Below are 20358 nucleotides of genomic sequence, written 5' to 3'. Positions count from 1 at the left end.
AAATCCCACATTACATACTGCGGAACAAAGAATGAGTAGAGATAAAAGCCAGAAAGTGATGATGATGAAGGGCAAAAAAAATTTTTTAACCTAGAATTCTGTATCAACAAAACTATTTGTAAAATATTTTTACCTGTGATAATAAAAACACAATACATCTAAGCAATGTTTTTAACAGTGCTAAGCATAGCTTTAAAGGCTTGTGTTAGAAAAGAAAAAAATATCTGAAAGCTTCCATTTTAAGAAGCCAGAAAAAGAACAATGAATACAAATGTAAGCAGAAAGAAAAAAAAAAACGATAAAAATTACCCCTGAAATCAAAGAAATACAAAATAGACAAACAGTACAGAATATCAATAAAACCAAAAGCTGGTTCTCTGAAAGACACAGATTTCTATACTAACAAAAGGAAAGTAAAAAAATAAACAAACGCAGCTTACTTAAACTCCATGCTGATGTGGCTTTACTAATGAATGCTATCAAATACCTAAAGAATAATATTTCTATACAAACCCTTTCAGAAAACAGAGGAGGAAATACTTCTTATAAAGTCTTATACGGTCATTATTCTGAAAACCAGACAAAAGATATTAAAAGAAAACTATACACCAAAATCACTCACAGATAGACACAAAAATCTTCCCACATAAAAAAGTTAGCAAATCAAATCCAGCAAAACATAAAAAAAATATACTATGACCAAATGGGTGTTGTTCCAGTAATGAAAAAGTTGGTTTAATTTTTAAAAAGGCAATGGTAAAGAACAAATGGTGCTGGACCAACTGGATGTCCACAGGCAAAACACTGAAGAGACACACAAATCTCACACCCTTCACAAAAAAGTTAGCTCAGAAGGGATCATCTAAATGTAGAACATCGAACTCTAAAACTCTTTAAACAGGAGAAAACCCAGATGACCTTGGCCATGGTGATGACTAGATACACCAAAGGCATGATCCATGAAAAACAGAACTGATAATCTAGACTTAATTAAAAACTTTTGTTCTGTGAAACAGAGTCAAGAGAGTGAGATAACAAAGCACAGACTAGAAGAGAATATTGGCAAAATAACATGTGGATGAAGGAACAATATCTAAAATATACAAATAAGTTTTAAAATTCAACAGTAAGTAAACAAAGAATCCAATTTTTTAAATGGGCCAAAATGCTTAACAAACACTTTACCAAAAAAGATACACAGATGGCAAACAGGGACATGCAGAGATGCCATCTTATGTCACCAGTGAAATACGAATGAAACAAGATACTACTACACACCTACTGGGCTTCCCTGGTGTCTCAGCTGTAAAGATCTGCCTGCAGTGCAGGAGAAGCCGGTTTGATCCCTGGGTCGGGAAGATCCCCTGGAGGAGGGCATGGCAACCCACTCCAGTATTCTTGCCTGGAGAATCCCATGGACAGAGGAGCCTAGTGGGCTACAGTCCATGGGGTCACAAAGACTTGGACACGACTAACCACACCACACACCCATTAGAATGGCCAAATTTCAAAACACGACACCAAAGGCTGGTGAGGATGAGGAGCAATGGGAACTCTCCTCCACTGCTGGTGGAAATACAACATGCTACACATACTCTGGAAGACAGTTAGGCAGCTTCCTACAAAAACTAAACACTCTGACCAAACAGCCTGGCCATCACGCTCCACTGTTATTTACCCGGGAGCTGAAAACTTATGCGCACACAAAATGGCTACCACAGCTTTATTCGTAATTATCAAAACTGAGATGTCCTTCAGAGGGTAAATGGATAAATAAACTATAGGCCATCCTGACAATGGGATCTCAGTGCTAAAAAGAAAAGAACTGTATCAACTCATGGAAAAAGGACATGGAAGAAACTTTTAACACATTACTAACGGAAAGATAATCTGAAAAGACTACATACATACTATAGAATTCCAACCATATGACTACTCTGGAAAGGGCAAAACTAGGAAGACAGTAAGAAGATCAGTGGTTGACAAGGGGTGGGAGGCAGAGGGACAAACAGGTGGAGCACAGAGGATATCGAGGGCAGAGAAAACGATGTATGATTCTATACTGGTGGATACATGACACAGCTGTGCAAACCCAGAGCAAGCACCATAACAAGAGTAAATTTTAAGGTAAACTCTGGACTCCTGAGTGTGTCAGCACAGGTTCATGAGTTCCAACAAAGGTAGCACTTAGGTGGGGTATGCTGATCATGGGAACAACTATGGGAAAAGCTATGCATGTGTGGGGGCAGGGAGTGTATCAGAAATCTCTCCTTTCCCCTCAATTTTCCTGTGAACTTAAAACTGTTCTAAAAAATTAAGACATTTTAAAAATAGCAATAAGCTTCTCACACCCTCAAAAAACATGGATGAATTCACAGAACCATAATGTTAAATGTAAAAGGCCAGACACAAAAGACTGTATTTTTTTTTTTTTTAAAGACTGTATTTTGTCAAATTTCACTTACATGAAATTCAAGAACAGGCAAAACTAATCAACGGACATAGAATTTGGAACAGTGATTGCTATAAAGGGCTGGGAACTGACTAGAGTGGAGCACGCTAGTACTTTTGAGGTGATGGAAAGTTTTATGTCTTAATTCAGGCTATTTAACAAAGATGTGGGCTTCCCTGGTGGCTCAGGGGTAAAGAACTCACATGCCAATGCAAGAGACCTGGGTTCAATCCCTGGGTTGGGAAGATCCCTGGAGAAGGGAATGGCCACCCACTCCAGTATTCTGGCCTGGAGAATCCCATGGACAGAGGAGCCTGGCAGGCTACAGTACATGGAGTTGCAAAGAGTTGGACACAACTTAGTGAGTAAACAAAAACAGATAAGGACCTATGAACACATAGACCAAAACTCATCCCACACTGTGTATAGTTTTACCGCAGTCCTCCCCCGTGGCTCAATGGAGAGACCTCCTGCGATACAGGAGACTGGAGTTTAATCCCAGGCTCAGGAAGATCCCCTGGAGAAGGGAATGGCAACCCACTCTAGTATTCTTGCCTGGGAAATCCCATGGACAGAAGAGCCTGGCGGGCTATAGTCCATGGTGTTGAAAAGGTCGGACACAACTGAACAACTAACACTTTAAAAATAAGGAAAAAGCAAATTTATAGAAAGAATAAAAATACTTATGTCACAGCTTTTCCACTTGGTAATAATTAACCTATTTTGAACCTTACTCTGATCAAATACTAGTCTTAAGACCTGACATATTTTATCACCTCTAATTCTTACAAAAATTCAATAATGCTCTATTTTGCAGGCAAAAAGAGGCTAATTAAGGCCATTTTTCTAAGTCTGAAGTGGTAAAGCCAGGATAAGAACCCAGGATTCAAACCCTGGACGCCAAGCTCTTAACCACTGTCCCACTCTGCTAACTCCGAGCTCTCAGGATGCTGCTTCTCCAGAAACAACAGAACAAAACAGTCAGTTGACTAAGGTGGTGCCTACAGCAGAAGAGCAGGCTGCGGTCCTGTTAGGATTGTCAGTTTTTCCAGGAAAATTCTAGGAGTAAGGAGCAAATAGAGATTTCCAGGACACAACAAGACCAGAGTCACTGTGCTTGCTTAATTCAGATTTGCCCACCAATGGCCAAACCACGTTCTGGTGAGAAGTCAAAAGCACAGGCTTGTGCGGTCTGGGAGAAAACTCCTAAGGGAGGACCTGACTGCATCTGAACAAAGCAACATTCGGATGACCTCAATAAATTAAGGAATTGGATTAAACACAGTTAAACTCCTAGAAGGAAAAAAACTAACAAAATGAAGTGGAAGGAAATGGTTATCAGGTGTGCACATTAGATAGTAAAAGACATGGAAACCAAACTGAACTAAGCAACCCACAAAACAGTCTTTCTCCAAAATTAACACAGTGGTTGGAATATATGGTAAGGGTTGAGTATGCAGCAGGCACTCACTAAATTCTTACTGTTACTATTTAACAGGATTTATGACTTAGAAAGATACAAAACAACTCCATCTTACAACTGGTACTGATCAGAGCTTAATGAGAATCTTTATCTCTCTTCTAAAAAAGTGATGAACTTAGAAAGAATTCAGTTTCCAAAGGTCACCTAGTGAGGCTGGGTCTGTGAAGAAAGCTTAGTGGTCAGTCTCCTCCAGCTCTGTCCAAACCCAGAGAGTATAACACCACCAAGAGTGAACCATGAATTTTGAGTGATAATGATGCATCAGCGAAGGCTCATCAGTTGTAACAAAGGAATCTCTTCTGTGCAGGATGTCAATAATGGGGGAGGCTTTGCATGTGTGAAGACAGGGGTACTTTCCCCTCAATTTTGCTATGAATCTAGAAGTGCTCTAAAAATAATAAAGTTTCAATAACAAGAAGTAAGTCAAGTCCCCCCAATCCCCACATCAACAGGAATTCTCACTGTTACTGAATAAAGGAGAAAAGCCACATGAGCCTATCAAGAGACAGAGAATGGGCATCTGACAAAAATCAACAACCATCTCAAGACAAACAAAAAACAATACTAAGTAACCTAGGAATAGAAGGGAATGTCCTTTTTACCTCATGGTAAAAAATGGAAAACTTTCCCCTAAGATGGAGAAGAAACAAGGATGTCTGTCACCACTTTTATTTAGCAATATTCTAGAAGACCCAGTTAGTGCAATACAGAAGAAAAAAATTAAAGGATACAGATAAGGGAAAAAGTGTAAAAGTTTTCATCAGCAGATTACATAATCATGTATTGACTTGACCAAAAAGTTCGTTTGGGTTTTCCCCAAACCTGGAAAACCTGAATGAACTTTTTGGCAAACTACAGAAAATTCCACATGAACTACAAAAGAAGACCCTAGGCCTAATCTACTGAATTTAAAAGGTCACAGGATAAAGGTCAATATATAAAAATCAACTGTATTTTTATTTAAAACTGATGATCAGAAATCCAAACAGCTGTTTACAGTAACACCAAAAGCATGAAATATTAGGGAAAATCTAGTAAAATATGACCAACACACAGACAATAAAAAACTACAGCATATGGTCGAGAGAAAGTAACTGGAGAGACACACACCGTGTTCATTGACTGGAAGACTCAACTTTGCTAAAATGTCCATTCTCCCAGAATTTACCTACAAATACAACCCCAATAAAAATCCCAGAAGGTTTTTTGCAGAAAATAACAAGCTGATTTTAAACTTTATATGGAAATTCAGGGACCCTGAAATAACCAAAACAAATTTGAGAGATAAGAAGTTGAAGAACTTAACCACCATCTGCTTTCATGACATCACTATGAAACTACAATCATCAAGACAGGGAAGCAGTGGCATACGGAGGGACATAGAGGTCAGTGGAAGAGAAGAGAAATACTAAGAACAAACATGTACATGGTCATTTTTAACAAAGATTGCAAAGTAATTCAATGGGGGAAGAATAACCTCACAAGGGGATTTTGAGGTGGATATACATTTTGAAAAAAGTGAACTTTGATGTCTACTTTATACCATGCAAAATTAAAATCACAGATCTAAATGCTAAGTAGCTAGCAACACTGGAAAAAAATTTCATGAACTTGGGATGGGAAAAGGTTACTGTATAGAATACAAACAACAAATTATAAAAAAATTTCTCATAAATCAATTTTGCTAAAACTACAAATTTCTTCTCTTCAAAAAACATCATTAAAAAAAAAACTCAAGTCTGACTATAAGAATATATCTGCAACACACACAACTGACAAAGGACTTCTATCAACGATGAAAAGAACTCTTAAAACTGAGCCAGATGACAACCTAATAAAAAAATGAGCAAAGGATTTTGAATAGATACTTGAGAAATCAAGTAAGTATACAAAAAGATGTTTCATGCCATTAGTCATCATGGAAATGCAAACAGAAACGGTACACTTTGGCACTACACACTTATCAGAGTGGCAGCAGGCAGGGGTTAAGTGTTGGCAAGAATGTGCAGAAACAAACTCTTCCTAACTGTTGGCTAAAAAATGTAAATTGGTACCATTTCTTTGGGAAAAATGTGTCATTTTCTCATAAGGCTGAATATATACCTACCATATGACCCAGCAATTCTATTTCTAAATATTTACAACAAGGAAAATAAATGTCTACACAAACACTTGTGTAAAAATGTTCACAGCTGCTTCATTAGTAACCTAAAACTATAATCAATCGAAGAATCCTTCAACAGATGCATGGATGAAGTATGGTGAAGACGTATTAACCAGGTAATAAAATCTTACTGAACAATAAAAAGAACAGTCTATGACCTATGTAGCAACATGGATAAAGAGGTCACACACTGTGTAGTTCCATTAACATGAAACTATAAACCAGACGAAACTAGTCTATGGTGGCAGAAAGAAGGCTGGTGTTCAGGGGTGTAGAAGGGGCACATTGACTTAAAAGAACATGAGGGAACATTCTGGGAATATGGATGTTAAATCTATATTCTAAATGATGGTGGCTGTGTGTGTGTGTAATTTTGTCCATATACACTGAACTGTACACTTAACATGAGTGTGTTTTCTTATATGAAAGTTATGTTATTTTAACCATTAAAAGAAAGCACATTTTCACGACTTAATTTTTCAGAAGAGGAGCTTACCTTATTGAGGGCAACAATGAAGGGACATTTTTTAGATTTCAAAAGGTTGATAGATTCAATTGTCTGGGGCTCCAAACCATGCATAATATCAACAACTAAAATGGCAATGTCACAAAGAGAACTTCCTCTGTTTCTCAAATTACTGTTGGAAAAGGACACATAAATAGAAATCTTGAAATTAAATACTTTTACTCAAAGAAACTTAAAATTTTCACTTCTTTGTAAAACCTACACAAAAAGAACAAAATGAAGTACATGCATTAAATTCAAGTGGCATTAGCCCTTAACTTGTAAAATGCTTATCTGACAGTGAACTGACATTAGTTGCAATGACTTAGTTTCAGAAATTACTCCATTATTTCTGCCAGTTTAACTGACCAAGTTTTTTGCACTAAGGAACATGGTCAAGAGGCAACAGAATAAAACTCCACCTGTAACAGGTTTCATAGGAGATAGACCAGGCATGTACTAGGATTTGCTCTTTCAAAATGGAAAAGACTTCTCTCTACAAAAAACAAGTACCCAAATAAAGTGCTACTAACAAGTCAGTGACGTGAGGGCTGGTAGTTACAGGGACCACAGAATCAAAATAGTACACAAAGATTAATGACTAGTCAGAAGTCCTCACTCACTGAATGTTGAGACTTAATGGTTTCAAGCAGTGTGCCTGCTGACAAAAGACACAAATCACTCTTACCTGAAAGACTCATGCCCCGGAGTGTCAATAATCAGCATTCCTGGAATCCGTACATTCTCTCGATCAAACTAGAAAAAGTAGGAAAAGTGGAGAGCTTACTTAACAAAGAACCAAAACAACAAAAGCATCTTTACAAGACAATTATTCTGCCAGGAACTTCAAAATAACAGCACTTCCTTTTCCAAATGAACTGCTTTAAAACAGTGAGTCAACCAGCAAAGCACAAAAAAGTTAACATTTTCATTAATATTAAAAGGAGTTTTGCAGGAAAAAAAGTGAAATGAGAAAAAGTCCCCTTGTTAAGTTAACTTTGATGTAATCTAAAACTGAACAGATTACTTGTAAGGAACAAATGACAGAGGAGTCATCTGAGAGTGATTATCTATAAAAAGCTGACACAGAAGACGCTCTCAGTGTTTGGAAAATTTATCTGGTCCAATTTTAGAGCAATTATAAACTCTGAAAAATACCCCAAAGTATGTTTTAAAAGAAAATTAGCATATTAAAATATTAAAGAATTAAGCTCATATCCTGCTTATTCAAACGTCATTATAAAGACTTGATTTTCTGAACAAAAGTCCATGAACGAATGGAAACAGCATTACATCTGAGTATCCATCCACTGGAAAGACTGATGCTGAAGCTGAAGCTCCAATGCTTTGGCCACCTGCTGTGAAGAACTGACTCATCAGAAAAGACCCTGACGCTGAGAAAGATTAAAGGCAGGAGGAGAAGAGGACGACAGAGGATGACACTGTTGGATGATATCACCAACTTGATAGACATGAGTTTGAGCAAGCTCCAGGAGTTGGTGATGGACAGCAAAGCCTGGTGTGATACAGTCTGTGGGGTCTCAAAGAGTCAGACATGACTAGGCAACTGAACTGAACTGAACTGAGATATGGACATCCTCTTTTCACCTGAACAGTAGCACCGACCAACAAATCTCTCACTCATACACACACAGAACTTTTTTCACTTTGCTTATCTATACTTTTGTCAATCCTGAAATGATTTTCCCAAACCTTATCTAGGGATCTAGGTCAAAATGATTCAAATACAAAACATTTCAATTTTGCATTCTGGTGGTCTTAAAATCAAAATGTGCCATGATTACTTTCAGTTCACTGTCTGGAATACAAACAATATAATTACAATTGTCATATAAAGGTTATCCTGAGAACTTTAATACAGACCTAATAAAAATCATGCTATTTAACTATGTTCTGAAATAACACCAGGTTTCAGGATCAGAAAACTGATGGAATAAGCTATTATAATTCCTCAGGAGCTAATGCAGACAGGTAACAGATAAACACTACCAGAATCAAATTTAAATTACAAATTCAGAAAACTGCAATTCAAGAAAACTATCCTAAAATAAAAATTTTCAACTATATACTAAAAAGGAATACCATATAACTAGAAAATTGACCCAGAACAACCAATACCAAGATGCAAAAGACCACACAGCTTATAAGAGGATGAAAGCCAGCTTATATTAAAGCTCGAAAGGTGATGCTTTATGTGAGAAGAAACTGGAATAACAGTCAATACATTTAAGGAGAGAAAAGGGGAACCAAGGATTTACATGCAGCCAACTGATTTTCCAGGATGAAAGCCACAAAGTAACGCTTCAATGTTTAAAGAACTCAAGCAATATTACTCCCATTACTCCTTTAGGAATCTACCAGAAAAGAAGCTTCATAAAACCACTTCCAACAAACAAAACAAAAACTGGAGTGACCCGCTCACAGAGCCTTTCTAAACAGAGCTGAGACTAAGCAAAGAATGGAGACAGACACCAGCATGTGACAACACACTGTGTTACACCAGGGCGCACGGAGGTCACCAGAGACAAATATGACCACTTTAACAGCATCAAAAACACAGAAGCCAATCACTCCTAGAACGATGCAACTACCTCGGCATAGTAAAAACTGAAATGGATTAAAACACAGTATAAAGAAGTTGAAATCCATGAGTTTATAATAATATAAAACCAAACCACTCTTTATCTGAAAAGCTGGGACTTAAAGGTGAAGGATCAGGCCTTTCCCCCACATCCCATCACTCTGAAACCGAACAGCAGATGAGGACTCTGCAGAAGTAATCAAATAATGGGATCGGAATATCAACATTTAGAGATGACTTTAAAAGCTAATCCCGGGTGGAAGAGGAAGACTCAGATTGAACAGGGACACAAGGCTTCTGAAGAAACTGGCAAGGTTCTGCCCAGAAGCTGAGTAACACAAACGATGTTTGATTCACTAAGCTTTACATTAATCTTATGTGATTTTCTCTCGTGTTATATTTAACATAAATAAAAACTGAGTATTTCCAAAGCTGAGAAATAGGAGATAAAATCAGAAGAGTGGGGGAGGAAACACAATGTTTAAACATGGAGACCCATGATAAAAGTATTAAAACAAGGAAATGGCATACTTTTAACAAAGAAAAGCGACTGCCTCTTGGAGCAAGAGGGAAGGAGGACTCCTACAATACTTAATGCTTTATGTCTTTAAAAAAAGAGACCTGAAGGGCAACGTGGTTTGTTATTTATGAACGGTGAGCTTATGGGTCTGTGATACTATTCTGTTCTTTTTTCTATATGTAAAATTATTTATAACAATTTTTGTCAGAGATTAAGACACACGAAATACAGTGCACTTACACTTTTAATCATCTTAGTTTGTTCATTAATAGCTTCAAGAGGGACATTGGTGGCACCAATCTGCTGCGTGATACCACCTGCTTCACCATCTTGTACATGTGTGTGACGGAGCTGGGATAAGAGAGCAGATTCCAAGTCAAATTTCAAAATGCAAAAAGAAGCAAAAGCAGTAAAACAACAGCTTACTTTTTGTAAACAGAACTGCCCATGTGTGCTATAGTTTCTATTAGCTTTTCATAAGGTATCATTCACTTATTCAGAGTTATGTATCAAGGCACACAACATTTTCTTACCTTATCTAGAATTTTTGTCTTCCCTGTATCCACATGTCCAAGTACACAAATAACAGGAGCTCTCAGCTTCTCTGTATTTACATTTTTACTGTGTTCAAGTCGCCGTTTCTAGGAACAACAAAAAAAAAACCACACACAAAATTAAATATTTCAAACCTTCACTACCATTTTCCTTTAGTTTGCCTTCAAAAGAGAATACCACAACCTGCATACAAGTTGTTTGCTGATTTAACTACATGTAACTGCATTTTACAATGTGAACTTTACAGTCTTTGAGCAAGGAGACACCTGTTTAGATTTCAGAGCAGCACGGCTAATTATGGATTAGAATGATGTAAAATATTGGCTCAAACTTTCTGAACACTTTTGTACATGGTTAATTTAATGGAATATAATGAATATTTTGTTCACACTTACTATATAGTAAAACCTCTAACTCATGTTGTTGTTTTTCTGTTGTCTAGTTGCTAAGTCATGTCCAACTCTTTATGACCCCATCGACTGTAGCCCACCAGGCTCCATGGGATTTTCCAGGCAAGAGTACTGGAGTGGATAGCCATTTCCTTCTCCAGGGGATCTTCCCAAACCAGAGATCAAACCTATGTCTCCTGCAGTGCAGGTGGATTCTTTACTGCTGACCCACCAAGGAAGCCCTGTGGGGGGGAGTTTATGTAAAAAGAGGTATACTCTAGCATTCAAAAAAATTTCACTTCAAATTGTTAAAAATTTTAAAGCAATATATTTCAAAACTCTATCCAGTGTACAAATGTACACAGCTACTGCAAGCTTCAGCCTAAGACACCCAGATGACACTTCCCACCTCCCTAAGGTACCTCTAAGCATGAGAAAGCCTCTTGAACCACAATGTGTTTATTGAAGCATTTATTTCTAAATACTTCAGTTTTCTGAGAACCAAACAAAAACACAAGGCAGCAGTTCCTCTTCAAAATGACAGCCTTTCAAGTAAAGCTGGCATGCAGATGAAGGAGGACTTCTACAAAAAGTCTGAAATAATGTCATTTACAAAACTATAAACCATTTTCGTAAGAACACTCTCATTTCTAGCATCAGACACTGAATCTTTCTATAGAAATTGTAATGAAAAAATATTTTGGAATGCCAAAAGAGAGATGCAGTTTACTAGCAAAGAGCAGTACGACAGCTTCACAGTATTTATGACTCACACTTTCCCTGGTGGTCCAGTGATTAAGAATTCACCAGTCAATGCAGGGGACAACGGTTTGATCCCCGGTCCAGGAAGACTCCACGTGCTGCAGAGCAACGAAGACCGCGCCCCACGACTACTGAGTTGGCGCTCTAGAGCCCACATGCCACAGCTCCTGAGCCCGTATGTGCCCAGAGCTCCTGCTCCCCAGCAAGAGAAGCCACTGCAAGGAGAAGCCTGTGCACTGCAACTAGAGAGCAGCCCCTGCTTGCTGCAACTAGAGAAAGTTTGTGTGCAGCAATGAAGACCCAGCACAGCCAAAACTAATAAACAAAAATCTAAAAAATAAAAAAAGTATGACTCAAAAGCAAACATCACGAGCTTAGTTACAATCTATGAAAAATTACTGGAGTAAAAAAATTTCAGTGTAGTGCAGCATATAAGATCAATCTATAAAAATCAACTGCATTTCTTTGTACTAACAATGGAAGATTAAATAGTGACTCCCCTCACAAGAGCATCAAAAAAACAATATATGTGACAATAAATTTAACAAAAGAAAAATAAATCCTATACTCTTGAAACTACAAAACATTGCTGGATGAAGTTTCAAAGGATCTAAATAAATGGAGAGACAGCTATTTCCATGGATTGGCAGATTCAGTATTAATAAGATGGTAATTCTCCCTAAAATTGATCTACAGATTCAATGCAGTCTCTATCAAAAGTATGAGAAGACTTTTGCAAAAACTGACAAGCTGATTCTAAATCTGAATGGAAAAGCAAGTGACCTAGGAAGTTGAAACAATCTAAAAAAGGAGGAACAATGTTGGAAGACTTACATTACCCAACTTCAAAACTTATCATAAAAACTATAGTATCAAGACAGTGTGGTACTGACATAAGAGAAGATGTACAGATGAATTAAACAGAACTGAAAGTACAAAAGTAAACCCTCACACTTCTGGCCACTTGATTTGTCAAAGATGAGGAAGCAACATAAAGAGGGGAAGAGTCGTCTTTTAAACCAACGGTGCTGGTTATCATTAAAAAAATTACCTAAGTCCTTACGTTACACCCTACATAAAAATTATCTTAAAACAGATCATAAAGATACAAGGAACAAAAAGTATAAATCTGTAAGAATAAAATCACAGGACAAACTATTCATGATCTTGGTTTCAACAAAGATTTCTTCAATACAACACCAGAAGAATAACTTATGCTCTAGTAAAAGAAAAACTTAATAAATTAGATGTTATCAAACTTAAAAATGTATGCCTTTCAAAAAGAAACAGCTAAAAATGAAAAGAACTACTCTTACAACACAATAATAAAAAGACAAATTCCAAAATTTAAAAATGAACAAAAGTTTGAATAGATGCTTCAACAATTAAGATTATAGGAATGGCCAAAAAGCATATAAAGAAATGATTAACATCATGGAAATGCAAACTGAAACCACAGACACACTGCTTCACATCCCTCTAGAATGGTTACAATGGGAAAGCAGATAATAACAAGTATTAGTGAGGATGCAGAGAAATTAGAACTCTCAAGTGGTTAACATCTTTAATTGTAGAGCCACTTTGAAAATGCAGTTTCTGAAAAAGCTAAGCACGAATTTACTATGTGAGTTAGCAATTTCACTCCTAGAAAGTGCTAAATTTCTAGGATTTTAAAAAATTCACTCCTAAATATTGTTTTTATTCAAAAGTAATAAAAATATATTTCCACGCACAGACTCCTATGAGACCATTTTGTAACAGCAGTACAAATGCCAAAAAGTGGAAACAATTCAAATGTTCTTTAACTGGTAAATGGACACTAATAAAACGTGGTAATACCTATATGTAACAGAACACTACTGTCAGTTAACAGGAACACAGTACTGACAGAACAGCAACACGAATGAATAGGCTTAAGTGAAAGAAGCCAGACACAAAAGACCATGTGATATAAAGCTGTATTTATGAAGAGGTTTCTGGAGAAGATGCTCTCCTGAGGCAGAAAACAGGTGAGTAGTCGCTTGGGGACAGGAATGGGTAATGACTAGAGATTGGTAGAAGGATCTTTCTGGGGTGATGAACATACTCTAAAACTTGAGTTATGGGAGTGGTTGCACAACTCTGTAAATTTACAAAATGTCACTGAATTGTAAACTAAAAATGGGTCAATTTTACAGTATGTAAATCACATCTCAACCAAGCCATTTAAAAAAAACCAGGACTTCCCTGGTGGTCTAGAGGAATCTGCCATATAGTGCAGAGACACAGGTTCAATCCCGGGTCCTGGAAGATCCCACATGGCACAAAGCAACTTAAGCCCATGAGCTGCAACTAGAGACAGTCCGAGCGCAGCAACGAAGACCCAGTGCAGCCAAAAACGATTTTTAAACTGTTGAGCTAAAGAGGACCCGTGCATGTTGTTAAATGGCAGGGGGTGGGGTGGGGTGGGGGGGTGGAATGCATCCACTAAATTTATTACTTTTTTTTTAATTAATTAAAAAAAAATCATGAGGTTCATAAACAGATTCACTGCCAAGGGTAGTTCTATCTCACTAGGGAGTGAGATAATAGGGAACTCTTACTTTCTGATTATACCCATTCTATTTGTAAATCATCAAGCACAGTATACAATGTCTGGCCAAAGCAGATGCTGTGGGAAGAAGCAGAGACACAAGCAACAGAAGGGAGGGGATCTAGAGGGTGCTCAACATCCTAAAATGAAGAGGACAGTCCCCCACAAGAGAGAATTCTTAGGCCCAAAAATGTCAATAGTGCTGAGGCTGAGAAACCCCAATTAACAGTAACAGACTTTGCCAGTCCTTTAGAAATTTGGAAAATGTATTCCTAACTAAACTTTACAGAAGGAAAAGGCAAATACTGATACAGAGGTATTAAAACACAAACTGAAAGCTAGAATTACACATGAAAAAATTAAGGAAAGCTAAAAACAATTTTTAGTTTTAAAATAGTTTAGCCTCCTCAAAGCAAATTAGTTTTTAGTGTATCATTTATGCTAAGCTGACATAACTAGAGAAAACTTTCTCTTGAAGTCTAGCAGTAGTAGCAGAAGTCTACTGCATTAAGGGAAAACAGTAAGTGGCAGAGTATGTCAACTTGACTAAATGGAAGGTTCATTAACCCACCTGATTTAAACAACTGAAGGGACCACATGCGTCAGAATGACTAAACATAAGGCAAACACTCAGTTAGAGCACGTAAGCTCAGAATACCTCTGTAAACCTATAAAAAATCTCTCAAAGAGCACACTAAAATTTGGATTTAAAAAAAGGAAAAACTGATAAAGCAGTCATCATTCCATCTCAGCAAACAGTGAGGTCCTTGGGTTAGACCAGTGTCAAGGACCTATTATGTCTCAGCATCACAAAAACTGAACAGATACCAATCCAAGACTATTTTTAAATTGCTCCTCAATAGAAGCCTTAGTTGTAAAGTTCTAATGATCACAGAGGAAAGGGGAGGAAAGAAGTTAGAGAAGAGGAAAAATGAATACCTCAATCCTGCGTTTTGCTTTGTCATAAGCCCGCTCTTCTTTAGTTCGATCATCATCAGAGTCATACTCGGACTCTGAGCTCACGTCTTTACTTGGCTTTTTATCTGATGTCTTCCCAGCATCCTTCTCATCTGACGCCTTCCCGTCGTCGTCGTCGCCTTCACTGCCGTCACTGTCTCCCTCCTCCTCCTCCTCCTCCTCCTCCTCCTCACTCTCCTCCTCCTCCTCTTCCTCTTCCTCATCCTCCTCCTCCTCCTCAGGGTTTTCTTTTACTTCTATGTGCACCGTGTTTTCTTCTTTCAGGAAAAGACATTTTGAAATAAACCAAAGTTAAAAATGAGGTTTCTATTAAAATAGAGACCTTAAAGACAAAATAATACCAAAACTGTACTAAATAAGGCAGTTACATTTTACAATGTAATTCCAAATTTATGTTTTCATACATCATAAACGCAGAGTGTTTTGTCTACATACTACAGTAAAGACTGCCTTTTAACAGTAAAAACTTAATGCATTAACCATACTTAAGCTAATAAAAAAAAGCAAAGCATCACTGGCCAGGACACAGCCAGCATATACTGTCCCAGAGAGGACAGAAACCCAGGGAGAGGAACACAATGTTTAGTACTTCCTCCCTCCCAGGGTCATCTGCAGACCCTAGAGGAGGCAGCTGAAAGGCTATGCAGTGCTCTTAAAGGCCTCTCAAAGCTCAAGGGTCCAGGCACTGGGGGTTCAGGCCTACCAAGGATTTCAGGGGGGGCAAGGTAGAAGAACAATGAGTAATGCCCTTACTGTGGGGTGAAATCCTAAAAAACTCTACTGTGGAAGTAAATATAAACTGGAAGTAAACAGGACCTTCCCATTACTGATCACCTCCAGGTTCTCTAAATTCCAAATGTGGAATAAGATGATTCTATATTGCTAGTTCACTCAGACTCCTGGTAAATGTACATATAAATTCTCTCTGGAGTAAGAAAACATCAACTTTGCCATCAAATTATTTCTACAGTTTCAAGAAACTCAGGAGAAAATAAAAACAAACCGCGCTGTATCATAACAAAACTGATGAAAACAAAGACACATGGAAACTTCAGGGCAACACCTGACTTTTAAACAGAAACAATAAAAGCCAAGACAGGGGACTAGTATCATCAAAGCATTAATAAAATTACAACAAAGAATTTCTCATTTAGTATGTCACCTTCAAGAATGAAGATGAGGGATTCACTCCCTGGTGGCTCAGAGGTGAAGAATCGGCCTGCCAAAGCAGGAGACATGGGTTCAATCTGTTCGATTGAGGAAGATCCCACATGCCGCAGAGCAACTAAGCCTGTGTACTACAACTATCAAGCCTGTGCTCTAAAGATCAGAAGCCCCAAGTGCCGAAGCCCCCATGCCCTGGAGCCCATGTTCCGCGACAGAAGGCACCACAATGAGGAGCCTGTGTACCACCACCTAGAGTTAGCCCCTACTTACCACAGCTAGACAAAAGCCCATGTGGCAATGAAAACTCAGAACAGCCAAAAAGAAATTAAAAAAATAAAAGAATGAAGATGAAATAAAGCTTTTTCAGAAAAGCAAATATGGATAGTCTCTGTAGCAGATTCATACTGAAGGGAATTCTAAAAGATACTCTTCAGGTTGGAAGAAATGACCCCAATGAAAGTCAGAGATTGGGGAACAAAAGAAGCACCACAAAAGCTAAGAATGTGAGTAAACTTCAATATATACCCATTGTTGTGTGTGTGTGTTTTAAAGCTTCTGGCATTTAAAACGAGAATTAAAGTAAATGAGAACAATGGTATATGAACTGAGAACTGTTCAAATGTAATTTATGTATTCTCTGGTCTTTATCTTGCCTGGAAAGAAGGTAACAGACGTTGATACTTCAGAAGTCCACGTTAAAACTGTCTAGAGTAACCACCGAAAGTAAGTAGAAAAGTACAAAACGTCCAAGCTCATGAAAGGGCAAAAAAAGGAATTTTTTTAAAAAATCAAATAATCCAAAAGATAGTTAGAAAGAAGAGAAAAACAGAACAATTAAGAAGAGTAAGATGATAAATATAAAATCACTAAACTTCATTAACTGTATTAAATGCTAGATGTAATCAGCTAAGTACTCCAGGTAAAATAAAAAGTGACAAACTAGATTTTAAAATCTCAACTATATGCTGTGTAAGGAAACAGAAAGAGTAATACAGACAGAAAAAATCATGTAAATTAAAGCTGGTATAGCTATATTAACATCAGATAAGGCAGACTTTAAGAAAAAAGACATTATTAGAAATAAGTGATAAAACAGTCAATTCATCAGAAAGATGTAAGATTACATTAATTTAATAATACAGCACAAAAATACTTAAAGCAAAAATTAATATGACTCTCAGAGAAAAAGACAATCTATAAGCACAATGGGAGATTTAAGTATACCACTCTCAGCGAAAGAGAGAAAAGTATACCAGGAAAAAAAACTCAGAAGCTGAACAAGATAACCAGCAAACTAAATATAGATAACAAGGCCCTCAACTAATGCAGAATATAAATTCTTTCCAGTCACATGAAATATGTAAAATAACCACCCATTTGTTGGGTTGTAAATTAAGTCAACACAATTCAAAGGACAGAAACATGTGTTTTTCTGATCACAAAGAAACAACAAAGATATGTAAAGTCCTCATTTTCATAAATTAAGAAATAAACTTTAAGTAAATTACAGGCTAAAATATCAAAATAGAAATTTAAAAATATCAATATATCAGAACTTAGAGAATTTGGCTGAAGCCAGGCTTAGAGAAAAATATGTAGTTTTAAAATAAGACTGAAAAAACAAAGAGCCAAATAGTCACTTCAAAAAGTTAGGGAAAAGCCAGCAAATAAAACCCTAAAATAGAAGCCAGGAGGAAATGACTGGGAAAACCATTTTTTATTCATAGTGATTAAGAGGAACTCTACTATCTTATCTATATTATCTTTGTATTATTCTATTTTAAGTTAAAGAGCTTTAATAACCTATTCTCATTTGTAAAAATCACCATTCTGGGAAAAAATGCATTCTAAATCCTAGGCAACTATCTTACAAGTCACTTTCTGAAAAACCATTTATTAATAAAATCAGTATCCACTGGGGGATTTAGGAATCAAGGCAATGGAAAGAGCCAGACTGTCCTCTATCTCCAGGAATGGGCGTGCAGCTTTCACAATCAAGAGACTACTCCTTTAAATACAGACACATCACCAACAGCCAATGGACTTATCAGCGTGCACTTAGGAGCTACTCACCTGGTTCTCTCTCCTCATCACTAGCCATAGCTTCCCAGTCATCCAACCCAGCATCCTCTGTTTCTTCTTCCTCTTCTGTGGATCAAAGTTTTCATTAAGGACATAAAAATTATCTAGATATTTAAGATTGCTTTTAGGAAAAACAAATGCAGAAAACTATACTGACATTTCAAAAATGCTTTAGTTATAAAAAAGATGTATATAATTTCATTCTTTGCAACTATTTTTCAACATACTTAGCATGTTAAATCCTTTACTGTCACTAAATGCTTCACAATTTCCTCATGTTTTGAATACAATATATTAAACTTAACCCAGATTTCATATCTGAGGTAAAAGATTGCTGTTCAGTCACTAAGTCCTGTCCAAAATATTAGCAACTCATTGAAATGTTCCTTTAGATCTTGAAGAGGGCACATGATGGCATTCAGTTCCTAAGGACAAATAGAATTTCACATATATCTTCTTTTTGATCTTCAAACTATATACATAAGATTGTATTGTTTATTTAGCTTTAACCTCTTCAAATACATACAAGTACTACTTAAATTACAGTTGGAGGTACAAATCTACAGTTCTATTCCAGCTGAAAGTAAGAACAGCATGTTGTGCTTATAACCCAAAACTAGCCAGAAAGGTATAATTTTGAATTTAAAGACTATAAACTCTCCTTATTAACAAAAATGACTCTCTTTTTACTTAAATCTAGTCAAGCAAAATTATTCTCAAATGAAAGAAAGATGAGGGTGGAACATGGGGTATTTGTTTCCCTGTCATAATTACTACTTGCCAACAAGCCTGGATACATTTTCCTGAGGAGGAGGAAATGAGTCAGAAACATGAACCCTAAACTCCTAAATTAGTAACTCTTTCTACTGCTACAAATTGCCACCTAAGGTAGTGAACTCCCATTAAGTCTATCAACATGAATGTCTTTGATCTCAGGTTTAACGTCAGGTTAAGCTGAGGTGTGTTGAGGAAAATGATCCTTTTTACATTGAGAATAGGAGGGGAAGAAAAAAAGGATCAGTAATATTGGGTTAGCCAAAAGGTTCATTTGGGTTTTTCCGTAACATCTTAAAATAAAGCCTGAGTGAATTTATTGGCCAACCCAGTATCTTTCACAAGTGTAGGTCAATCTTTTAAAAAAAAGATAAAACTTTTTGTTTTGTATTGGGGGTACAGCCAACTAACGATGTTGTGATAGTTTCAGTACAGCAAAAGAACTCGGCCATATATATACATGAATCCATTCTCCCCCAAACTCTCCCCAGTCTGGGTCAGTCTTAACATTCTCTAAAGAACTCCTACTCCTATCAGTAAACACCAGAGATTCTCCTGATTTTACCAAACATACAATTTAGCCAGCCTCTGGCTCTCCTAGCAACACCTAGTTTCATGAATTAGAACAGTGTTTAAAGAAAAAAAAAAAAAATCCAGAGATGTTCTCTAATCTCAAAATACACACATAGAATGAATAAACTGAATCCTCTTTACTAATTTAGTAAACAGAAGCTGACCTCTAAAGATTTTAAAATCCCAATTCTTATGATTCTCCGTAAAAAGTCTAATCAAAAGGGCTCCCAATTTGCGTCCAAAGGATTTAAACAAAGAACTTTAGGTCTTTTTGGTACCACCTAAGAATTCTGACTCATAAATAAAAACATCAGAGAAAATCCAAATACCTCTATCCTTCCTATAAAACACTTCCAACACTACTGTAAAGAAAAAAAGTGATTCAAGTCTCACCTCTACAATTTTTTCAGAGGAAACGAAATGATTTAAAGAAAGAACTATAAAGTAAGAAGGCCATTCTGCCAGACACCTGGTTTCTGCAAACTAGTGATAACCAAGACAACGCATGACACAGGAGCACTACTGGCCTGGTTCAACAGGGGGCGGTGTCTCCTCTTTTTCGGGTACTCCTTGTTCCACAACTTCTACAGTAGCGCTTAATTCCACTGGTTCAGAAACTGACAAAAGGAACAGAAACCAATGTAACAATACTTTTCAGTGCATTTTCTGTTAGGATACTCTGTTGTATTGAATAAAAACCAGCAGTACAATCCAAATTCTTTAGTAAGTTTACAAAACATTTAATACCAGCTATGGTTTTTTACAAACAGGAAACTAGTT

At 36.9% G+C, this 20358-nt stretch overlaps 1 protein-coding gene across 2 annotated transcripts in view; it reads right to left on the bottom strand.

Annotated features, from left to right (window-relative positions):
* The window catches only part of EIF5B (eukaryotic translation initiation factor 5B), a 64761-nt gene that overhangs the window by 7836 nt on the left and 36567 nt on the right, over nucleotides 1–20358 (bottom strand). The window contains exons 8-14 of one of the 2 annotated variants that reach the window (XM_020904109.2): nucleotides 20106–20195; nucleotides 18223–18297; nucleotides 14944–15239; nucleotides 10260–10367; nucleotides 9967–10077; nucleotides 7293–7360; nucleotides 6596–6737 (exon numbers count right to left, since the gene is read on the bottom strand). In XM_020904109.2, coding sequence (XP_020759768.2) covers nucleotides 6596–6737; nucleotides 7293–7360; nucleotides 9967–10077; nucleotides 10260–10367; nucleotides 14944–15239; nucleotides 18223–18297; nucleotides 20106–20195 — 890 coding nt within the window. The remainder of the gene's footprint in view (nucleotides 1–6595; nucleotides 6738–7292; nucleotides 7361–9966; nucleotides 10078–10259; nucleotides 10368–14943; nucleotides 15240–18222; nucleotides 18298–20105; nucleotides 20196–20358) is intronic. The other variant, XM_020904110.2, reaches the window with a different exon arrangement.

The sequence above is a fragment of the Odocoileus virginianus genome, chromosome 2, assembly GCF_023699985.2.
Source record: "Odocoileus virginianus isolate 20LAN1187 ecotype Illinois chromosome 2, Ovbor_1.2, whole genome shotgun sequence".
In the NCBI taxonomy this organism is placed as follows: Eukaryota; Metazoa; Chordata; class Mammalia; order Artiodactyla; family Cervidae; genus Odocoileus; species Odocoileus virginianus.
Note: the sequence above shows the minus strand (reverse complement) of the source record. Positions and strands in the feature narration are given on the sequence as shown.